The following is a 22,202-nucleotide window of genomic DNA, read 5'->3' on the forward strand; positions in this document are numbered from 1 at the left end:
TTTCACAGCAAACGTTTTAAACTCATATCTTTGCTCCTGGGGGGGTCCGTGAAACAGCATATTTTCAGATGGGGGTCGGCGGGCCAATTACATATAAAATTGACATGAAATAGTTTGAGAACATAGGGTTTTTTTCAGAAAACTAGAAGACATTTTTTTGTGGAATCTGGCCACAGTCCTAAATGGCTTAAAAAGTCAAGATTAATGCAGAGCGCTATAGGATCTGATCCAGGAGCAGCTGCGTCTGCAGCTCTGCATCAAACCATCACGGCCTGGGATCAGATCCAGGGACAGTTTGTGAAGCAGCGGGGGAGCCCTGAGCTCATCGTTCCAGTGATGTCACTGGAACCCCCCCCCCCCCCCCCCCCCACACACACACACACACACACACACACACACACACACACACACACACACATTTGTGCACTTTGTGCTTTGCTTTGCTTTGATTTCTCTTGGCCCTTGATCGGCCCCAATATGAGTGAGCGCCATTTTGAGATGAATGCCAGTGAGAAGCCCCACCTCCCTCTGTTCACCTGCCAATGCGATCACACTGTGTGTGTGTGTGTGTGTGTGTGTGTGTGTGTGTGTGTGTGTGTGTGTGTGTGTGTGTGTGTGTGTGTGTGTGTGTGGAGATCATGCACGGTGGGCCACGGCGTGCGACTATACACACCAGGGACGTGCACACACATAGACATCAAAGGGGGCTTCAGCCCTTTTACCCGTCTGTAAAACAACTGCCCTTTCCAGACCATGAATGCAGCATTTACTATTGTGAAAGAAATGCAAAATGCCCTTTTTTTTTTCGTTTTCTGAAGTCTCCTGAACGTGAACACAATATTTTTGCCGTTGAACTAATTTGTTTAGAAATCCATGTCGTATACGTCACATCTCCACTATAGAGATTTCTGGTTTGCGCCCCGAAAAAAAAGCCGTTCTACGAGCTTGTAGATCTGCTATTTTCGCTATTTTTGTCTAAACGTGCCCTGTTACGGGATGTCAGCCCCTGCCTCTCTAACACGTCCCTGCTACACATTATCGCAAAAAAAGGAAAAACACAATTTCCAAAGGCAGGTGGTGCACCGCGGACACACTGTGGGTGGCTGTGCACTACACAGTGAGTCTGCGTGTGATCCTGCACAAAGACATTTGCATGTACTCTATTGATGTACACTCTTTTCATGCGACTGCAGTAATGTATTCTGTCCTTTTGGTAAATGTGGTTTTTTTTGGGGCAGGGTCCCACCCTGTACAAATGAAACCAAATGGACCCATTTGTTATATGAGGGTCCATTTGGATCCTGACTTCAGGTTTGGTTTAATTTTGAGTCAAAATTTACAATTATCCGCAGAAAGGATAGGGCAACCCAACTTCTTTTGTAATACCACAGCTGAGCCAGCCAGCTAAATTCAGCTTGGTTAGGGATTCCCCGAACTGAATAAATGACACTGGCATATACAGTATAAACACAAAACTGATTGGCTATGCTCTATTGGTTGTTACCCAGGTATTAGTCTGCCCCAGCCTGTGTTCTATCTCGTTACCCAGGTATTAGCCTGCCCCAGCCTGTGTTCTATCTCGTTGTTACCCAGGTATTAGTCTGCCCCAGCCTGAGCTCTATCTCACTGTTACCCAGGTATTAGCCTTCCCCAGCCAGTGTTTTATCTCGTTGTTACCCAGGTATTAGCCTGCCCCAGCCTGAGCTCTATCTCACTGTTACCCAGGTATTAGCCTTCCCCAGCCAGTGTTTTATCTCGTTGTTACCCAGGTATTAGCCTGCCCCAGCCTGTGTTCTATCTGGTTGTTACCAAGGTATTAGCCTGCTCCAGCCTGTGTTCTATCTCGTTGTTACCCAGGTATTAGCCTGCCCCAGCCTGTGTTCTATCTGGTTGTTACCAAGGTATTAGCCTGCTCCAGCCTGTGCTCTATCTCGTTGTTACCCAGGTATTAGTCTTCCCCAGCCTGAGCTCTATCTCGTTGTTACCCAGGTATTAGCCTGCCCCAGCCTGTGTTCTATCTGGTTGTTACCAAGGTATTAGCCTGCTCCAGCCTGTGCTCTATCTCGTTGTTACCCAGGTATTAGTCTTCCCCAGCCTGTGCTCTATCTGGTTGTTACCCAGGTATTAGCCTGCCCCAGCCTGTGTTCTATATGGTTGTTACCCAGGTATTAGCCTGCCCCAGCCTGTGTGATTTCTGGTCTAGAGCCCTTTGCCGGTCGAAAACAGGCGGTGGATCCTACTGTTATTGGTTAGCGGAATACAAGTTGACTCCCACTTCCTATATATGGCAAATTTTCCAATGAGTCTCCCCAGGCTTTGCTTTTTGAGCCGAATGCGAACGAAAATAAAAGCCTGGTCGGCAGGCACGGACTTGCACAGAAAATCGGCCGTGGCGTTTGCCTCATGCGGCTATTTGCTTTCTATGGACGGCTTTATGAGCTGCTGTGCACTGCGTACATTTTGAAGTTTACATGTCAACTCACCCATAAACCTACTTTATTCTCTCAAAAAATAGTAGGCTATACTATCATAATAATGCTTGAATTTGAGTTTAATGATTGGAATTTAAATAATACCTAAATGTATCTAATGCAAATCATAGTTAAGTTGCAAGAAATCGTGACAAAGAAATCTGATGTTTGAGTCGGATGCAGTATGTATGTGACACCGCAAAGTGCAATCCAACCACAGTACTGTACAACATGAACCTTATATGCTCGGAAGGAGCTTGAATTTCACATCTGTGAACCTGTATACGAGCTCATCACTGCAGGAGAGATTCCAGGAGAGAAAGTGAAGGAAATCAATATTGCTCATATGAACAAAACCCCTTTGAACAACAACGTTGTCCTTTAATTATCGTGGCCGAGGAGGAATCTGCGTTTTTCACATACTTACAGTATGTGCATAATATTCTATCACGTTATGTTGAGGCACAGTGATGTACAGGCTGTTATTTTGCATGTACTGTAAGTGTACACTATACGTATGTATTGTGTGCATGCAATTTAACCCATTTAGACCTGAGATCGATTCTACAAATGGCTTCTAAATCCTGACAGTTTTCTGAAAAACCCTCTGTTTCTATGTCAGTTGTTCTCAAACTATTTCATGTCAAGGAGCCCCAGAATTATCTGTATTTGGCCGCCGACCCCCCCATCTGAAAATATCTTGGTCCAGGGACCTCCCCCCAGAAGCAAAGATTTGAGTTAAATACGTTCGCCCTGAAAGAATATATATTCAAAGATCTGCGCCACATTTTCACGATTTTTCAAAAATAGCAGACCTACAAGCTCGTAGCGCAGCACAGAGTGCCGCGCTACGAGCTTGTAGATCTGCTATTTTTCAAACAGCTATACAGTATAACATAAACGCACCAAAAGGGGTTTCCCGTCCAGAATGGTTTAATGTTTGCACGACGTTGCGTCCAAATGTCTTTAAGAGGCTAATTAAAGCAATCATCACGACGTCTGTCTGACTCACCACCACCACCACGTCGGAGTGAATCACGCTGCCTTCACCCTGCAGCCGTTTACAACTATGTGTATACGGTACGTCCGTGCATTATATAATAAACTATTTGTATACGGTACGTCCGTGCATTATATAATAAACTATTTGTATACGGTACGTCCGTGCATTATATAATAAACTATTTGTATACTGTACGTCCGTGCATTATATAATAAACTATTTGTATACGGTACGTCCGTGCATTATATAATAAACTATTTGTATACGGTACGTCCGTGCATTATATAATAAACTATTTGTATACGGTACGTCCGTGCATTATATAATAAACTATTTGTATACTGTACGTCCGTGCATTATATAATAAACTATTTGTATACTGTACGTCCGTGCATTATATAATAAACTATTTGTATACTGTACGTCCGTGCATTATATAATAAACTATTTGTATACGGTACGTCCGTGCATTATATAATATACTATTTGTATACTGTACGTCCGTGCATTATATAATAAACTATTTGTATACTGTACGTCCGTGCATTATATAATAAACTATTTGTATACTGTACGTCCGTGCATTATATAATAAACTATTTGTATACGGTACGTCCGTGCATTATATAATATACTATTTGTATACGGTACGTCCGTGCATTATATAATAAACAAAAGGCTGTGGTGGTGCATGGTGGAGGTTGACCTTCTGATCGTAACATTTATATTTATATACGATAAACTAGTTCACTCACTGTTCACCCGCCATATTTATTTATTATACAATCCAATGTTGCTTTATGTCATCCCTTTCTGATTCATGCAGGAGATGCAGGCTGTAGTAGTATACAGTAGTATACGGCTCTGTTGCGTTTGGCCTTTCCTTATTAGTGTTATTTAAGAGAGACAGACAGACTGTGCACCCACTGCACACAAAATGAAGTGGAAACCGAGCTACACTTCCTAACCATCTGTCCATTGTACCAAGACATCAGAGACACATACTTCCCACAGATTACAACCACACACGGAGATTTTGAAAACATGACCCAATGACAAAAAACTCCCATATCTGCTGGGCGAAGTACAACAATGTGCAAACACAGCAGCAAGATTTGTGAGTTGCTGTGATAGGAGAAGGATATCAAACGGAACACAACCACCCTAAAGACTAATCATTGTGTATATTCCTGCACTATACCTGCATCCAGTGATCTTGGTACATAGAAATTGATCTATTGAAGATTCTGACTTTCAAATGTAAAGTCAGAATGCAGAAGCAAAGATTTGAGTTAAAAACGTTCGCTCGGAAAGAATATATATTCAAAGGTTTGAGCCACATTTTCACGATCACTCGTAGCGCGGCACTAGCGCTAGTCACTACTGAAAGTGACTCTCATTCCTCCATTTCTCTCCAAAAGCACGTTTTTATTTCAATAAATCGATTCATATCGTCGGGATTAATATCAATATATATATATCGATATTAGAGCTGGGACTCGATTAAACAAATTAATCTAATTAATCAGAGGCTTTGTAGTTAATTAATCTCGATTAATCGCATTTTAATCGCATATCAATATTCAACCCGAGAACAGTGAGAAACCTTTTTTTTCAAATGTTTTTTGGTATCCCAGTGAATAGTGACTACGGGATTCCACTCATTTTCAACATTTTACTGTCATTAATATACCTTAGAGTTGTTGTGTGGATATAATAAGAAAGTCCCCCCCCATTCTGTGTTGCCTAGAACTGGAGGTCTGAAAAAAAACTGTAACATTATGAAGTACATTTTTGTGATGTCACTGAGATGTACTTCATAATGTTACTGTTTTTTTCAGACCTCCAGTTCTATAGGCAACACATAATGGGGTGACTTTATTATTTCCAGTGCACACAACATAGAAAAATGTTGAAAATGTGTGGTATTCCCCTTTAAGCAATACAACTTTTTTATCCCAACAGATAAACAAGAGCAGCAAGTGCCTATATAGTGTCTTCAGTGTGTATATGAATACTCAAATGTGCTTTACATGGCGGGGCATGAGAACAAATAAAAACAACTTTATTATGGGGGAAACATTTCACATGAGGTTGGGGCTGACCCACGCTTGCTACTTCAGTATGTTTCGCATCGAGGACAGCTTGACAGCTTCGTGCTGTGGTGAAATCACCGCGCGTCTCCGGTGGTCTGTGAAACATGTTAAACTGAAGCAGCTAGCAAGCCTAGCATAGAAGCTAACGTTGGTCATAAATGGATCCTTTCCCTCTGACATTGCACACAGCCATGCCGCTATCCACGCGTCCATCCGATAGCTTTTACATCTAAATGTCCCATCCATGGAGCAAAAGCGATATAAGCGGCTTCTTCATTCGATTCATTTGGGTTTGGACTTTGGGCTTTCTGACGGAGCTGTAGCCTGTAGTGTAGAGTGAACAACTGCTGCTGCTGCTCGCGTGCCGCAGCCTATTCAGTACTACTAGAAACGCACCCAGTGAGAAACGTTCCGCGGTGGAAAAAAAGGTGCGATTAAATGCGTTAATTTTTTTAACGCGTTAATTTTTCTGTAGTTAATTAATCTCAATTAACGCGTTAAAGTCCCGGCCCTAATCTATATACGATATATCGTTACATGCCTATTGAACGAACACACGTCAGCAGTGTCAGGCCAAAGCCTATATGTGGCATTGCGCCTGGACCGTGCACCTGGCCAGCGGGCGCCCCTCCTTCACTGTTGTTTTCTGCATGCTGATATAACTAACTCTCTCTCTCTCTCTCTCTCTCTCTCTCTCTCTCTCTCTCTCTCTCTCTCTCTCTCCAGGACACGGACATCGAGGTGGACGAGAACGGCACTCTGGACCTGAGCATGAAGAAGCCCATCAAGCGCGAGGGCAGCCTGTCGGCCGGCGCCAGCCCCGGGGTCCGCTCCCCGGACCCCTCGTCCTCCTCCTCCTCGTCCTCCCTTCACCACGGCATGACGTCGCCGCACGGAGGCCACCCCTACAAGCAGGCACGTGCACTGTGCACACATACATTAGACATCAACGGGGACATTTTACCAATCTGTAAAAAAAATTTAAAAAAAAAGTGAGGGGCATCATGACGTAACATGTCTTTTTTCTCTAATTGTCTATTGCTTCATTGTCAATGGGAATTTAATTTGTGTAGGACCGGAATAGCCATTTTGCTCGTCTACATATTACGTAAATTCTCCATTCATTGTCAATGGGAATTTAGTGTCGGACAAAAATACCGATTTGCGTAAATTCTCGTTTGTGTTCAGACAGAATCCACACTATAGCTGTTTATAGGAGAAAAAAAATCACACCCGTGTGAAGTGAGGGGCGCTAATATATTAAAGTCTATATTTAGTCATATTTGGCGGACATTTGACCTAATTTCTCCTTTCATTGTCAAAGGCAAATATTTAGACGTGTGGGGACAAAAGCTGTATATAGGAAGGGCTAGCGCCCCTCAAAAAATAACGGATCTACAAGCTCTCAACGCGTCGCAGTGTGCAGGGTATTTCAGCCTCTCTAACATTCCCTGCATGTGTACAAACAGGAGGAGTGGGAGGGCCCGCTGGACTACACCAAACCCAACCGCCAGCGCGAGGAGGAAGCCGATGAGGTCAGCGTCACATACAGTGCATTCAATTCAATTACAACAATAATTGATATGATATGATATAGCACTTTATTTTCAGTTCGCACTGAAATTTGTCTTGCGGCCCAGCGGCCTTATAAGCGACACATATACACAGTTTACACACATTTGACATAACACAAAAACCTGATTAAGCCTCAAAGTCGACTGATGGACAAAAGACTTCTTCAGTCTGACCTTATTGTATGCTGGAACACCATGGGCTCCATCTTGCGCCACGCTTATCCCTAAACTAATTTGCCATTTTTTACTAATTAAAAAAAACCTTTTAAAATAGTTTAACTAGCCGATCTACATTGAGACATTGTGAGCTTGTAGATCGGTAGATAGATATTTAAAACCTTTTTTTAAATATAAAAAAATGGCAAGTTAGTTTAGGGGTAAGGTTTAAGGGGTGGCGCAAGATATAGCGCCATATCTCCTTCCTGAAGGCAGCAACCTATACTCTCCATTCAAAACATGGCTAGTATTAGAGGTGATATTCCTTGCTAACCTTAGGATGCTGTTATCATACGTCGCCTGATGCAGGCATTGATAGTGATTAACCAGTAAGACACCATATATGAGGGCGAGAAGCGACCTAAAAGGGCGAGGTGGCGTGCACGCATCCGCCTGGGTGACGGCAGACTGCTGCATGGGCGAGCACTGGCGCTTTGGCATGGGGGGGTCAGATCAACAAATGGAATGAATTCTGTACTGGCCATATAGCCTATGGAGCGTGTCTTGAGTGTACAGCGTTTATGAGGTCAGATCAACATATGGAATGTCAGCTCCATATATGGAGATCTAAGGGTGACAGCGGGGGCAGTGTCTTGAGTGTACAGGGTTTGATGAGGTCTGGCCATATATGGAGACAGAGTGTCTTGAGTGTACAGGGTTTGATGAGGTCAGATCAACATATGAAATGTCAGAACAGGTTAGCTCCATATATGGAGATCTAAGTGTGGCAGTGTGGGAAGTGTCTGGGTTTGATGAGGTCAGATCAACATATGGAATGATTCTGTACATTTTTTAAATTTCAATGTCAGGCCTAATTAAAGGAAAAGGAACATTTCACCACTGGAAGAAACTCCAGTCACACAATGTTAATAGAAGTATTTGTAGTAGATATAAACAGCAGCACAATTTGAAATGTAGGAGAATTGCTTTTTTCCCGAAGTCTCCTGAACTTGAACACAGTATTTTGCGTTGAACAAATTTGTTTAGAAATCCATGTCGTTACACTGCATCTCCACTAGCTAAAGAGTGCTGGGTTGCGCCCCGAAAATAGCTGCGACGCGTTGTGAGCTTGTAGATCTGCTATTTTCGCTATTTTGACCAAAAGTGCCCTCTTATGCGGATTTCAGCCCCTGCCTCTCTAACACTCTCTGCACGTAACTGCGTTTGACTGGATTTGCTGGATTACTGGAATGACAACAATGCTTTGGTGCACTGCCCCTCCTTGTGGAGAGGGGGAGTCTGACACGTCCAGGAAAGGAAGTGAGACCAGTGCCTGTGACATATAGCCACTTTGAAATACTAAAATAGCCTATCTAAAACCACACATAATTACACACATAAAAACCCCAGGAAAGTGTTCTAAATTCAATTAAAATAATGTTGTTTGTTTTTTGCAAAGGGGTGAAGTGGCCCTTAAAAGCATGCAGCAAACACTTGGTCGTCTCCTACGTCAGTGGTTTTCAACCGTTTTCATCCACTATTCAATTGACATTTGAGCCACGGACCACCATTCAATTCAATCTAGCCTCTCAGACCCAAGACTGTATTATTATTATTCAAGTATTTTTATTGAAGTTTGAGACAGGACAAACAACAGATACATAACAATTACAAAACAGATACAGGACAAAACAACAACACCAGTACTCAACATTCATGTATAAAATAAAAAAAGTCTGAAATACAATGTAAAAAACCACAAATTGTACATTAATGAAATCAACTGTAACTGAAATAAAATACAAACCCAAGACTGTATTGATGTTGTTAGTACCATTAGGAGAGATAACAGGCAAACTTTGATCAAAATAACAATTTTTCTACATTCTCTAATTGTGTCTAAATTAAGTAATGCAGATGTTTAGCAATAATTTAACAGTGTAAAATGAAACCAAATGGACCCTTGGGACCACCACTGGTTGAAAACTGAAAGCCACTGTCCTACGTGGAAGACAAAACTCCAACCGCAGTGCCTGCTTGACCAGGGGATTCGTTGCGCTTATGAGCTTGAGACGGTACTACTTGTCAACGAGTACAACTACCTCCAACCACTGCAGATGAATGAGATTGGTTAAAATAACTTTCATCATTGGAGTTCAGCTTTAGGTCAGATCTTTGACGCTTTCAGAGTACATTTGGAAGTATACTCTGAAAGACATAGTTGAATTGTCTTCGCCCTGATGTCGACATGCAGGGAGGTTGTATCCATCCATCCACCCATGTGTGTATGTATATATGGGTGCAGCTATGATCTCAGATACTGTTGGACCTAATGGAGCATGCACATGGAAGACATTACAAATAGGAATGTTTTTGACCTATAAATCCTAGGTTGCACGATGAAACAGAATAAATTAAAAACATGGATCCCATGGATCATGACATGACTGACTCCCCATATCACCCCAGCGTCTTTTTTTGCATTTTGTCGTCTGAATACTAGATGTTGCAAAGCAGGCGCAGGCTTTTAAAGTGCTCGTGTTTCGACGTGCGAATAGATTTTAAGCGCAGGACCCGTGTGCAAAAATATAGGTCTTGTATTTCCTTGAACGGCATGTTTCGCCGCTGAAATGTCACGACAAGAATGTTTCGTCGAAAATCCCAGCTGTCCGGAAATTCATTTCCACTTTGCACATGTTTCTATAAGTTCTGCCCGATCGTATTTCCCAGCCATGATGTGTCCTAGACGGCTTCTCCTCTTTCCTTTATTCCTTGTAACTCAGCGAAATAGGAGTGGATGTACGGTTCATAACACTGCGCATCAGAAGGTGGTGTGTGTGTCAGGTGCGTTGCACCATCCTGTCTTTGGCAATATGCAAATTTACGCTCCTTTGAACTTTTTTCAAAAAGAAATACAAAGAACCTTGAATATAAATTTTTGATGAAGACACACACACACACACACACACACACACACACACACACACACACACACACACACACACACACACACACACACACACACACACAGTGTTTGGAGCACCGCTTGTCCACAAAGAATTCAAACGGAGGGATAAGAGGAGAGCATGATCTGTGTGCACGGTAGTTCACTCATGTTCCTCTCTCGTATACAAGTAAAGTCACCATGCTATTCTATCCATTTGTAACTCAGAACGTGTGCAAGAAATGTGCAACTCTCTCAGAGTTGAATTAAAAGCCCTAATCCATAATTTTGTTTAAGTTCATAAAACGTAATTCAATTAGAAAGAAGAAAGAACAGGGTACAACACTGTTTTTTGTTCTTCTTTGTAATTATTTGTTCGACCCAAGATATTGTGTTTGTTGTCATGATTTGTCACGATCCGAGTTGGCTTTGTCCGAGGCTTTAGTTTACATGATCTTTAAATAAATACTTTTTGAAATGTCTATGAGAAAAATGCGTGGGGAATTATTTCCTGGGCCTGTCGTCATCATGAAAGGGGGCGGGACTGCGACGCTCTATTGATACTTTTTACACAAGTAAAACAAGTGGGTACTGTTTCCAACACTGCTAATGTTGCGGTTCTATAGAGCGTCGCAGTCCCGCCTCCTACCCGGGACCAGGAAATGAAATCCAATGCATTATTCTCATAGACATTTCGTAAAGTATTTATTTAAAGACGGTTACGCCGCGGACAAAGCCAACTCGAGTCGTGACAACTCATGACAACACAAACAATATTTTGGACCAAACAAATAATTAGAAAGAAGAAAAACAACAAAAAAAGTGTTGTAACCTGCCGTTTTCTTCTTCTTTCTAATTATTTGTTTGGTCCAAAATATTGTTTGTGTTGTCATGAGTTGTCACGACTCGAGTTGGCTTTGTCCGCGGCGTAACCGTCTTTAAATAAATACTTTACGAAATGTCTATGAGAATAATGCATTGGATTTCATTTCCTGGTCCCGGGTAGGAGGCGGGACTGCGACGCTCTATAGAGCGTCGCAGTTCCGCCCCCTTTCATGACGACGAGAGACCCGGAAAATAATTCCCCGTTCATTTTCCTCATATACTTTTCAAAAAGTATTCATATAAAGACGTTTACGCCGCGGACAGAGCCAACTGGAGTTGTGACACATCATGACAATAAACATAAATGTTTTGGGCCGATCAAATTATGTGTAAGAAGAAAAACTAAACAAAAAGTGTTGTATCCTGCCTTTTTTTCTTCTTTCTAATTATTTGATCAGCCCAAAACATTGTGTTTATTGTCATGATTTGTCACAACTCGAGTTGGCTTTGTCTTGTGTTTGGCTTTGCGTAAACGTCTTTTTGAAAAGTCTATGAGGAAAACTAACGGGGAATTATTTTCCGGGTCTCTCGAGGGGACGGGACTGCGACGCTCTATCCGTGTCTCATCATGTCCGTCTTCCTCCCTGTCCAGATGGAACACACGGGCCACTCGTTCGCCTCGTCCGACCCTGAGGACGGCGACATGATGCAGGACGGCCTGGAGGACAGGAAGTACCCCGGAGAGGTCACCAGCCCAGGTTTCAAGGTCAAGTTCCTCTCCAACTCCAACTCCAACTCCAAGGACCCCAAGAAGGACCTGCTCCTGTAAGTGACCGACCGACCGTGCGGGATAGTGTCGATGTTTTTGTCGACTGAAACTAAACCTTTTTTTCACAGAGGAAAACTAAACGGAAAGTAAATAAGCTATATGCTGACAAAAACTAAGACTAGTAAATATTCTGACAATTTCATCAACAAATAAAAACTACATACTAATACTTAACAGTATTACTGTATTGCTGTACTTTTACTTATTAAAGTAAAGAATGTGAGTACTTTTGGTTTTCTCCACCACTGTTGGTGCTTCCGTCTCACTGCTTTCCTCTTCCTGTGCGTCTCTCTCTCTCTCTCTCTGCGGGTGTCCTTATCTCCAGGTGTCCCACGCCCGGCTGCGACGGCAGTGGCCACATCACCGGAAACTATGCATCTCATCGCAGGTATATTGATTAATTGATTGATTGATTGATTGATTGATTGATTGATTGAATTATTTATTAACAGTATGCATAATGAATAAATAGGTATAGTTTGGCCCAATCAATTCATAATTAATTAACATTCCAATTTCGGAGCTCTGGCAACCAAAAATAACTGAACTGGCCTGGTGGGAAAGGGGTCTCAGTGAACTGTATCTCTGCCAGGCCGGGTTGTCTCCCAGTTTATGACAGGAGTGAACACGTCCAAAATGTCCAAAAGGAAAGACTGTACAGTGAGTACAGTATGTGCTCACTGTATGTATATATATATATATATATATATATATATATATATATATATATATATCCTCTGGCCAGGGGGGGGACAAGGTTCTGTGCATTTCCATACAGAGGAATGCATAATACATCAAATTAAATTAATTAATTAAAAACAATAACACACACACACGCACACGCACACACACATGCACGCACGCGCACACGTAAACAAACATAATATACTAATATGTATATGTATGCACGTAATAGTGTGTATGTATGTATACAAATTGTATGTTGGGGTGAGACTTATATTGCATTGTACCAGAATCCAAATGAGGCAAAAACCACTTTTATTTCACATAATTCCATTTGACCCCCAGCATTCCGGAGTCAATAATGTATACACAGTAAAATCCGGAGTGTTAATATCACTCTGAGAGGGTGTACAAGTGGAACCAAATGGACCCTTGGCGGGTCCATTTGGTTCCACTTGTACACTCACTCACTGGGTTAACATTGCGCTCAGGATTTCACAGCGTGGCGTGAATATGACTTTGATATGCATCAGTAATTTACCGTCTATATACTTCTTCCGGCTGTCCATCCTTCTCCTTCCTATATATATATATATAAACGACCTTGGTATGCCGTGCATTCCTGATTCTTTTTCCCTTCACTCATGGGTTTTTCTATCTCTCTCTCTCTCCTTCCTTCTCTCTTTTTTTTCTTTTCAACTCCCTCACATTCACTCACTTTCCTTCCCCTCTCTCTCTCTCTCTCTCTCTCTCTCTCTCTCTCTCTCTCTCTCTCTCTCTCTCTCTCTCTGTCTTAACTCTGTCATTCTCATTTGCCTCTATTTTCCTCCCACTCTCTCTCTCTCCCTCCCGTATTTTTTGCTGCCTATATACTTCTTTTATACTCTCTTCTCCCTTTTCATTCTTCTCTCTTCCCTCCCTCTCTTCACTCTCTCTGTCTCTCTGTTTCTCTCCTCTGTCCGTCCGTCAGTCTGTCTGGGTGTCCTCTCGCTGATAAGAGCCTGCGGTCCCTCATGGCGGCCCACACTGCTGAACTCAAGTATGTCTGCTCTCTCTCTCTCTCTCGCTCTCTTACTCTTTTTGCTGTCTTTTTCTCCACTGCCACTTCAAATGTGTAACTGCCACCGACTCCTCCATCGCCGCCGAACACACCACACACACACACCACAATGGAGCATGTTTCTGCTGACATTTACTTTCCCATTGTCACGCTGGCTGGCTGGCTGGCTGGCTGGCTGGCTAGCTGCCGCCTCTTGCCGCCCATCGCATCTGTTGCGGTGTTTTTCCCTCTGCAAGCAAGCAAGCGCTCCTCGGACTCAATTCACTCTCTATTCGTCTCCACTGTCAATTTAAAAGGGAGAGTGGCAGTGCAGTGCATTCCGATGCATGGATGGATGGAAGGAGAGACAGAGAGAGAGAGAGAGAGAGAGAGAGAGAGAGAGAGAGAGAGAGAGAGAGAGAGAGAGAGGGAGGGAGGAAAGAAAAATAATAAATTGCATTGTTCACTGAAAGTGAGTTGACCCCAAAAGCTGCTCTGCAACCATCTACTCCAATAGAATCCCTGAGTAACTTTAACTTTATGAACACATTGCTTCGGCATGAGTCTTTCCATGAAGCCCTGTGTAACACTAATCCACAGCTCCATAACTCCACCACCATCAAAACGTCCCAACGCCCCACCGTGTCATTTGCCTGCCCGTCAGGTTAAATAAAAGTCGATGGTGGCCATTGAACGGTGTGAGGAGCTAAACATTGCTCTGCTATTCCCCCCAGATGCCCTACTCTGGGATGTGACGGCTCGGGTCATATCACAGGAAACTACTCCTCCCACAGAAGGTAACCCACCCCCCCCCCCCCACCCCACCCCTACCTCTACCGAGCAAACAGCAAAAAGACCAACTACACAAACACACATACAGAATCCCACATAAACGCACGCACGCACGCACGCACGCACGCACGCACGCACGCACGCACGCACGCACGCACGCACGCACGCACGCACGCACGCACGCACGCACGCACGCACGCACACACACACACACACACACACAAACACAGCCAGTGAAGTCTAGAGACAGATCATGTTAGCGTTAGATAAGAGGCCACACACAGGCATACATTCCCGCCGTATTTGTCCATCCTATTTAGTGTTGTCGTTGAATAGTCTTTATTGTTATCCCCTTTTTTATTTATATATGATTTATTTTTATTTTTTTCAGCAACCTTTGTCGGTGTACTGGCTAGGGCCTCCGTCTGTCGAGGCATGTCGGGGGCTGCCCATTGGTTCCACCTCCCATTAGTTCCACCATGCATTAAGGTTGGCCAACATGCATTAAGGTTGGCCAACATGCATTAAGGTTGGCCAACATGCATTAAGGTTGGCCAACATGCATTAAGGTTGGCGAAGTTGGCCAACTTGCATTAAGGTTGGCCAACCTTATCCAACATGCATTAAGGTTGGCCAACATGCATTAAGGTTGGCCAACATGCATTAAGGTTGGCCAACATGCGCTGCTCCTGTGCTTGCGGTTATGTTTAGGTGAGGGTTCGAGATAGGGTTAGTAATGGTGGAACTAACGGGAGGTCGAACCAATGCCACGCTACCGGCATGTCCTATAGCCACTAATATAAACCAGTTAAACTTTAAAGACAACAGCTTTTTTTTAATTTATTTCCAACCCCAATGTTATCAACTCCATACTTTCTTGTTTTCAGTTTGTCTGGGTGCCCGCGTGCCAAGAAAAGTGGGATTAAAACAACTCCTACCAAGGACAACCAAGAGGACCCAGAGCTCTTAAAGTTCGTACCCCGCTCAGACAAGCCACGTCCCATAATGCTCTGTTTTATAGTGAGATTGACGGTAAAAAAAAATGCAATAGACAAACGGGTATAGTTTACTTGGATCATCTACAGTTATGGCTGTGGTTCCTAAAACTTTTTTATCCCCGTGTGACCCAAAAGAGAGATTAGACGTTTGCCCGGGGGACCCTAGTGTACTGTAAATAGCAGAGCTACAAGCTCACAATGCGTCACTTTGTGCCGCGCTGTGAGCTTGTAGATCGGCTATTTTCACTACTACTCCTTTTTCTTCTAATTTATGGAATTTCTTAAGATTTTTTGACAGGAAATATGTGACATCTCACAGGCTGACTCTTTTTTGACAGTAGTTCATGGTAGAGTATTGCAGCCTAGATCACCAATACATGAGATATACTGTATCGCATGAATGGGTTTCATCCGTCAAGTCCAACATTCTCACAAAATGTGGTCGAGTCAAAAGGCTTATAATGGAAGCACACCGTGCTCTCTGTATCCATGCTTGATTATTCTAGCTCTGGTTTCTGCAGTGGTGGACACAGTGGCGTGCACAGATAGACACTAGGTGGTGCTAGAGCACCTGCACCCTCTAAATGTCTGTGCGCGCCACTGGGTGGACTCGACTCCAGTGTAGATTATACTCCTGGTCAAAATGTTACTCCACTATACTTTGAGTCAATCAAAGTCGCTCTGTCAAATTTGCATAAATACTTAAGTATTCAAAAAATATATATCTAACTATTCAATAGTACAGTACAGTAACTATAACAATAAATGTATAGTTGTTTTCCAATCAACTGCACAATATAGATTTATGTCGCCAATTGGACTAGTTACATCCTGACAAGGTATACACAACCCCAACCTCTGCCAAAGAGTCCTTGCACTTTACTTTCCACCACTGTGTCCCAGTAATGGCTGATCCCCACACGTTGCAGTAATGTAGGCTATCTGCTCGCATATATCTAAATGACGGAGTGGTTGCGCAAAGACCCGCCCGGCAGCACTGTTTAATGCAATTTATTATTATTATTATTATTATTATTATTATTATTATTATATTTTCACAATCTGATACAACACCGGCTAGCCTACTTTCTAATGTTTTGATAATTTGTGCGACAGATTTATGCATATGACGGTATAGAGTTTCAAACTAGTGTATTTAAGAAGAAGATGATCAGGTACTGTAATTGTGAAAAATTATAATAACAAAATGATTGAAACAAAGAGATAGTGAATTGTTTGCTAGCGTTTATGTTATGGATATACATAGGCTACTGTACAACTTTGTCATGAATAATTCAACAAAAAAATACACAGACAAATAATTTGCATTGAACAGTGCTGCCGGGCGGGTCTTTGCGCAACCGTCATTTAGATATATGCTATCTGCGCATGTAGAACAATGACACCATACCCATATGACCGCAGCATCCTTCCACCTGATGTGTAGCTACACGGCCTCTGATGAAATATCCTCAACTTTCTATACATCGTGCACGCGCAGTTTCCTTCTTGTCTAACTCCGTTTCTTTCTCTTCCCGGGCCCTCTGTCCTTCCGTTTCGACCTCCCTCCCTCCCTCCCTCCCTCCCTCCCTCCCTCCCTCTGCCCCGTTTTGCCTCTTCCGCTTATCCTCCTGCAGCAGGTGTCCGGTGCCAGGCTGCGACAGCCTGGGCCACATCAGCGGGAAGTACGCCACCCACCGCAGTGCCTACGGCTGTCCCCTGGCTGCCCGCAGGCAGAAGGAGGGCCTTCTGAATGGCACGCCTTTCTCCTGGAAAGCCTTCAAGACGGAGGGGCCGACCTGCCCCACGCCGAGCTGCGACGGCTCCGGTCACGCCAACGGAAGCTTCCTCACACACCGCAGGTACCACTCTCAGCCCAGCAATAATGGAACTATAGCCTAACGGCAGCTTCCTCACACACCGCAGGTACCACTCTAACCCCAGCTATGATGGAACTAACTATAGCCTAACGGCAGCTTCCTCACACACCGCAGGTACCACTCTCAGCCTAGCAATAATGGAACTATAGCCTAACGGCAGCTTCCTCACACACCGCAGGTGAGTTAATAGGGACTTTAAGCAGGAAGTACGGCGGCTGTGACGCAATCGCCGTAGCTGTCAAAATTGTTAAGCAAACAGCCGTCGGCGACGGCGACATTGGTTCCCATGGTGACCAGCATGTGTCAAACATAAACATAAACACCCCGTCGCGCGTCAGCTAACTTGCCGATATTGCTTAATTATTACATGCGCTGGACATGATCAGCAGTGGAAAGAGGAAGGTGCTGGAGCAATCTGTGTTATTCTAAAACCGTTTTAATAAACATGGTTAATATGACATATGGTATTAGTGTTATTTCTTCATTCAGAGCATGCCAACACATTACACAGCATAAGAGAGGTGATGGAGCAATCGGTGTAAATGTATGACAGCTATAATTTCAATAAACATGGTTATGACATGGCATTGTAGACAAGTGTAGGTTCTGCCGTAGTAGAAAGGGCTGCGACGGAGAGCAGGTTTATGTATCGAGCACTGATTCATTTCCGGTTGCCGGAGCGGACTGCCGTAGCCGTCGTTGCTTAAAGTCGCTAATATCAGACTCCCCAATAGAGGGTATGCGCGTGACATCATCATCACACCCGGAAGTTATGCCTACTGTGTGGCAAAAAATACTTTCTGGCATTGACAGCCCATACATCCAAACAGAAAAGTCTTATTTGATTGCATTCCATTACTTTAAACAACATTCAATTCATTTTGTCACTCACTTTGCCACTCGATTTGCCACTCGATTTGCCATTCACTTTATCCATGAGCATACCCTTATATATAGGCCCGCGAGGACCATCGGTCTGGCCCTCACCAACCCATGTCCAAAAATAATAATAATATTAATATTATTATTAAGAGGGGGGGGGGGGGGGGTAGTGAAAGTTACATGTGTGATATAATGTGAAATGCGAGCTTAGTTTACCATAATCACAATAATCCTTAAAGGAGAATTCCTCCCTAGTCGTTTTTTTTTAAACTAAATTCTGTTGATAATACGTGTATACGTGTAGGCCTATATTGACCAAAAACACAAAAAAATACAGATATAGGGCGCTAGTCCTTTAAGAAAGGGGTAGGCGGGGCCTAACTTCAGCTCACGTAGAACAGGAAGAGTTCCAGCAACACTTTTCATATCATCTAGAAAAAAAACAAGAAGAAATAAAACACAAACAAATTGCACGCGTGCGCGGCACACGCCATGGAACCCTACACATAATTTGGCCCTTGGTGAAAACTAATTGGGGAACCCTGGATTATGGTCTCTAGTTTGAAATAGTTATATTATAATTGGTATAATTGGCAGCACGATTGATGGCTTCAGACGTTTGACTCCCAGCAATGTGTGTTTTTGGTTTGTGGGTCCTAACCGGTCCATGTGGTTCTCCAAATGAAAGGGAACAGGGTGTTATACAGTATATATTTTAGCTTGTCCTTCATTAGTCACTTTGTCAGAAACGGCCTTCCGGAGATGTTGTTGGCACTCAGAAAACACTATATGCTTCACCACCAAGTAACGAAGAAGTTGATGATGAAGCTGTTTCAAGTGTAAAGAGTACGTCTGTGCTTACTGCAAAGCCTGCATCTGACTCAGAAACATTCGCTTAATTCTTCAAAGTTAACACTGCATCTGACTCAGAAACATTCGCTTAATTCTTCAAAGTTAACACTGCATCTGACTCAGAAACATTCGCTTAATTCTTCAAAGTTAACACTGCATCTGACTCAGAAACATTTGCTTAATTCTTCAAAGTTAACACTGCATCTGACTCAGAAACATTCGCTTAATTCTTCAAAGTTAACACTGCATCTGACTCAGAAACATTCGCTTAATTCTTCAAAGTTAACACTGGAACAGTCAAATATGGCTCTCAGCTCTGCTCCTGGGAACTATTCTAGCATTCTAGCTGTGCTTTTAGGGACAATTCTAACATGGTATAGGAGAATATTATAAACTAACACATGAATGGAACACATTAGCTGTACTGTATAGCTGCATGGAGGTGTGTGTGTTCTGGTGGAATACAGTGCCTGCATGGCTGTGTGTGACTTCAGAGCTGGTGGTCGGCTGTATTTAATGGTGACTCTGTGTGTCCTCCTCCTCGTGTGCAGCCTGTCAGGATGCCCCAGAGCCTCCTTTGCCAAGAAGAAAGCTGCCAAGTTCCCTGGAGAGGACTTCCTGAACAACAAGTTCAGAGCTAGTGACGGTGAGTTGTGCGTGTGTGCGTGACTGCATGCGTATGTGTGCACACGCGTATGTGTGCAGATGCAGACGCATGTGCGTGAGGTTTCCTTCTATTGTATTGCATTGTATTGTATTCTAATGCCTGCTCCCCCACCTGTGTATAGTCCTGGATAACGACGAGGACATCAAGCAGCTCAACAGGGAGATCAACGACCTCAACGAGTCTAACAACGAGATGGAGGTGGACATGGTGAACCTGCAGACACAGGTGCGTGTGTGTGTGTGTGTGTGTGTGTGTGTGTGTGTGTGTGTGTGTGCGCGTGTGCGTGTGCGTGTGCGTGTGTGTGTGTGTGCCTCTCACCTTCATATTGCTTTGATCCGTTTCACCTCCCAGACACACATTCTGGGATTGACCGTGAAATCACAAACTGCACGGAAGATGGAATGACACAGTTGACAGACAAGTGTTTTAACCACATGAATGAACTCTAACATCCCTATTCTGGGAATATCTACCTATTACCGGTAATCATTCAAATTAAATGTCTGTCCTTACGGGGACTGCCCTTAAGTCAGACCTCCCGTTAGTCCCACCTGTGCTGCGGGTTACAAATCACCCGTGGCTTCCTGTGAGGTTAAGGTTAGGTTAGGGACAGTGTTAGTAATGGTCGGACTAACGGGAGGTCTGACCAATGCCACGCTACCGTCCTTACTGCCCGCTTCTCCTCAGTGCCTGGAGCAATTGATCTGAATTAGGACATGTTGCATTGAGCATTAGTTTATGCACCCAACTGCGACGCCCTTTTCTCACTTTCCCAAATTGTTTGCTGTTTATTAGCGTTTTATTTTTATTTATTTTTAGAAACTCTGTTTAACTCTATGACCACATACAGTTTTTTTTGCTTGTTGGCATTGCTTATTCTTACTTTTTTAAAACAACGAGTAAAACAACACACTTCTTCCACCACTGACTGCTGCTGCCATGTTGGCGTGTGGTGGACGTTTTCGTCAAAGTTCCATTTTTGCCACGGACATACAAAATGAGCGGACAATAATATTACCAGAAACACACAAATAGATGGCCCTGAATGACCAGGTCAGGTCTGTAACTCTGAGCGTGTACAAATGGAACCAAATGGACCATTTGTACACTCTCAGAGTTAAAGGGACACTTCACCCTTTAAAAAAAAAAGAAATGTTAATGCCATTTAGAAGATTTAGAACCTTTTCCTGGGGGTCTTTATGTGTGTAATATGTGGTTTTAGATCTTTTAGATTTTAGCAGTGAGCCCTGCAGTGTCTCTGATGTCATGGACGCGTTATTATTTATCCCACCGCAGTTCTAGGAAAGCCCTGCTGTGATTGGCCAGTAGTCGTTGTGATTGACAGTTCTCGTTTTTGCGACCAGTCATTACAACTACAACCTATCTCAAACCCTCACCCTAAACCTAACCCCCCACGGGGCAGCACACCTAAACCTAACCTTAACCCATGTCTAACCAATGACTAGTCTAAACTAAGTATGCACCCCCTAAACCTAACACGAACGGCCCAACCTCAGTAAAACGATGCCTTCCCGGGAGCCAATCAGACACATGGTGAGGCGGGTCTACCCTAGAACGTTGGTGGGATTCATAATCACGCGTCATGGACACTGGGCTCACTTCCTTCCTGGACTACAATTCCCATAATGCTTTGGTGCACTGCTCCTCCTTGTGGATAGGGGGAGGGCTGTCTTACTGAGACAACATGTAGTCCAGGGGTCCCTGACCCGGACCCCTGACCCCTGTGCTACATGTTGGTGACCCCTGACCCCTGTCTGTGCGTGCGTGCAGATCTGCTCCATGGAGAAGAACCTGAAGAACATCGAGCACGAGAACAAGATGATCGAAGAGCAGAACGAGCACCTGTTCATGGAGCTGTCGGGCCTGAGCCACGCCCTGATCCGCAGCCTGGCCAACATACGCCTTCCACACATGGTGAGTTCAAACGCACGCACGCACGCACGCACGCACGCACGCACGCACGCACGCACGCACGCACGCACGCACGCACACTCATAGGTCTAAATGGGTTAATGACCTCATGATCCGTGTTTTATCCCATGCCATTCTCAGTCAAGATGGGTTTGTTCCTTCTTTGCGTCCTTCACAGCAGGAGCCCATCACGGAGCAGAACTTTGACAGCTACGTGAGCACGCTGACTGACATGTACACCAACAAGGACTGCTTCCAGAGCCCCGAGAACAAGGCTCTGCTGGAGAGCATCAACAAGGCGGTGAAGGGCATCAAGGTCTGACTGAGCCTTGATACGAGTAGGTGAGGGGGGGAGGGGCGTTATGTCCAAAACACCACTATAGCAGGAGGTGGAGGAGGAGGAGGAGGAGGTGAGAAGCTGGGAAGACCGAAGGCGTCGAGAGACTCTACGGTTATATTTGAAGAAAAGTTCAAATACAAAAAACACGAAAAAATACAAAAAAAACAAATACATGTAAGGGCATTCAGGTTTTCTAAGAAAAGAATACAAAAAAAACATGGCAACTTAAAACAACCTA

At 43.7% G+C, this 22,202-nt stretch overlaps 1 protein-coding gene across 1 annotated transcript; it reads left to right on the plus strand.

Moving 5' to 3' along the window:
- Positions 1-204: 204 nt before the first annotated feature.
- On the plus strand, positions 205-21,946 carry LOC306932075 (myelin transcription factor 1-like; the record flags this gene model as incomplete). Its single annotated transcript, XM_079513780.1, has 13 exons — positions 205-333; positions 6,297-6,485; positions 7,040-7,105; positions 11,722-11,894; positions 12,224-12,286; positions 13,553-13,621; positions 14,356-14,418; positions 15,301-15,384; positions 17,052-17,273; positions 19,577-19,671; positions 19,814-19,917; positions 21,484-21,627; positions 21,803-21,946. 13 exons carry the CDS (start codon positions 205-207, stop codon positions 21,944-21,946), a joined length of 1,545 nt encoding a protein of 514 aa, XP_079369906.1.
- Positions 21,947-22,202: the final 256 nt, after the last annotated feature.

Source organism: Electrona antarctica, assembly GCF_951216825.1.
Source record: "Electrona antarctica genome assembly, chromosome: 2".
Lineage (NCBI taxonomy): Eukaryota > Metazoa > Chordata > Actinopteri > Myctophiformes > Myctophidae > Electrona > Electrona antarctica.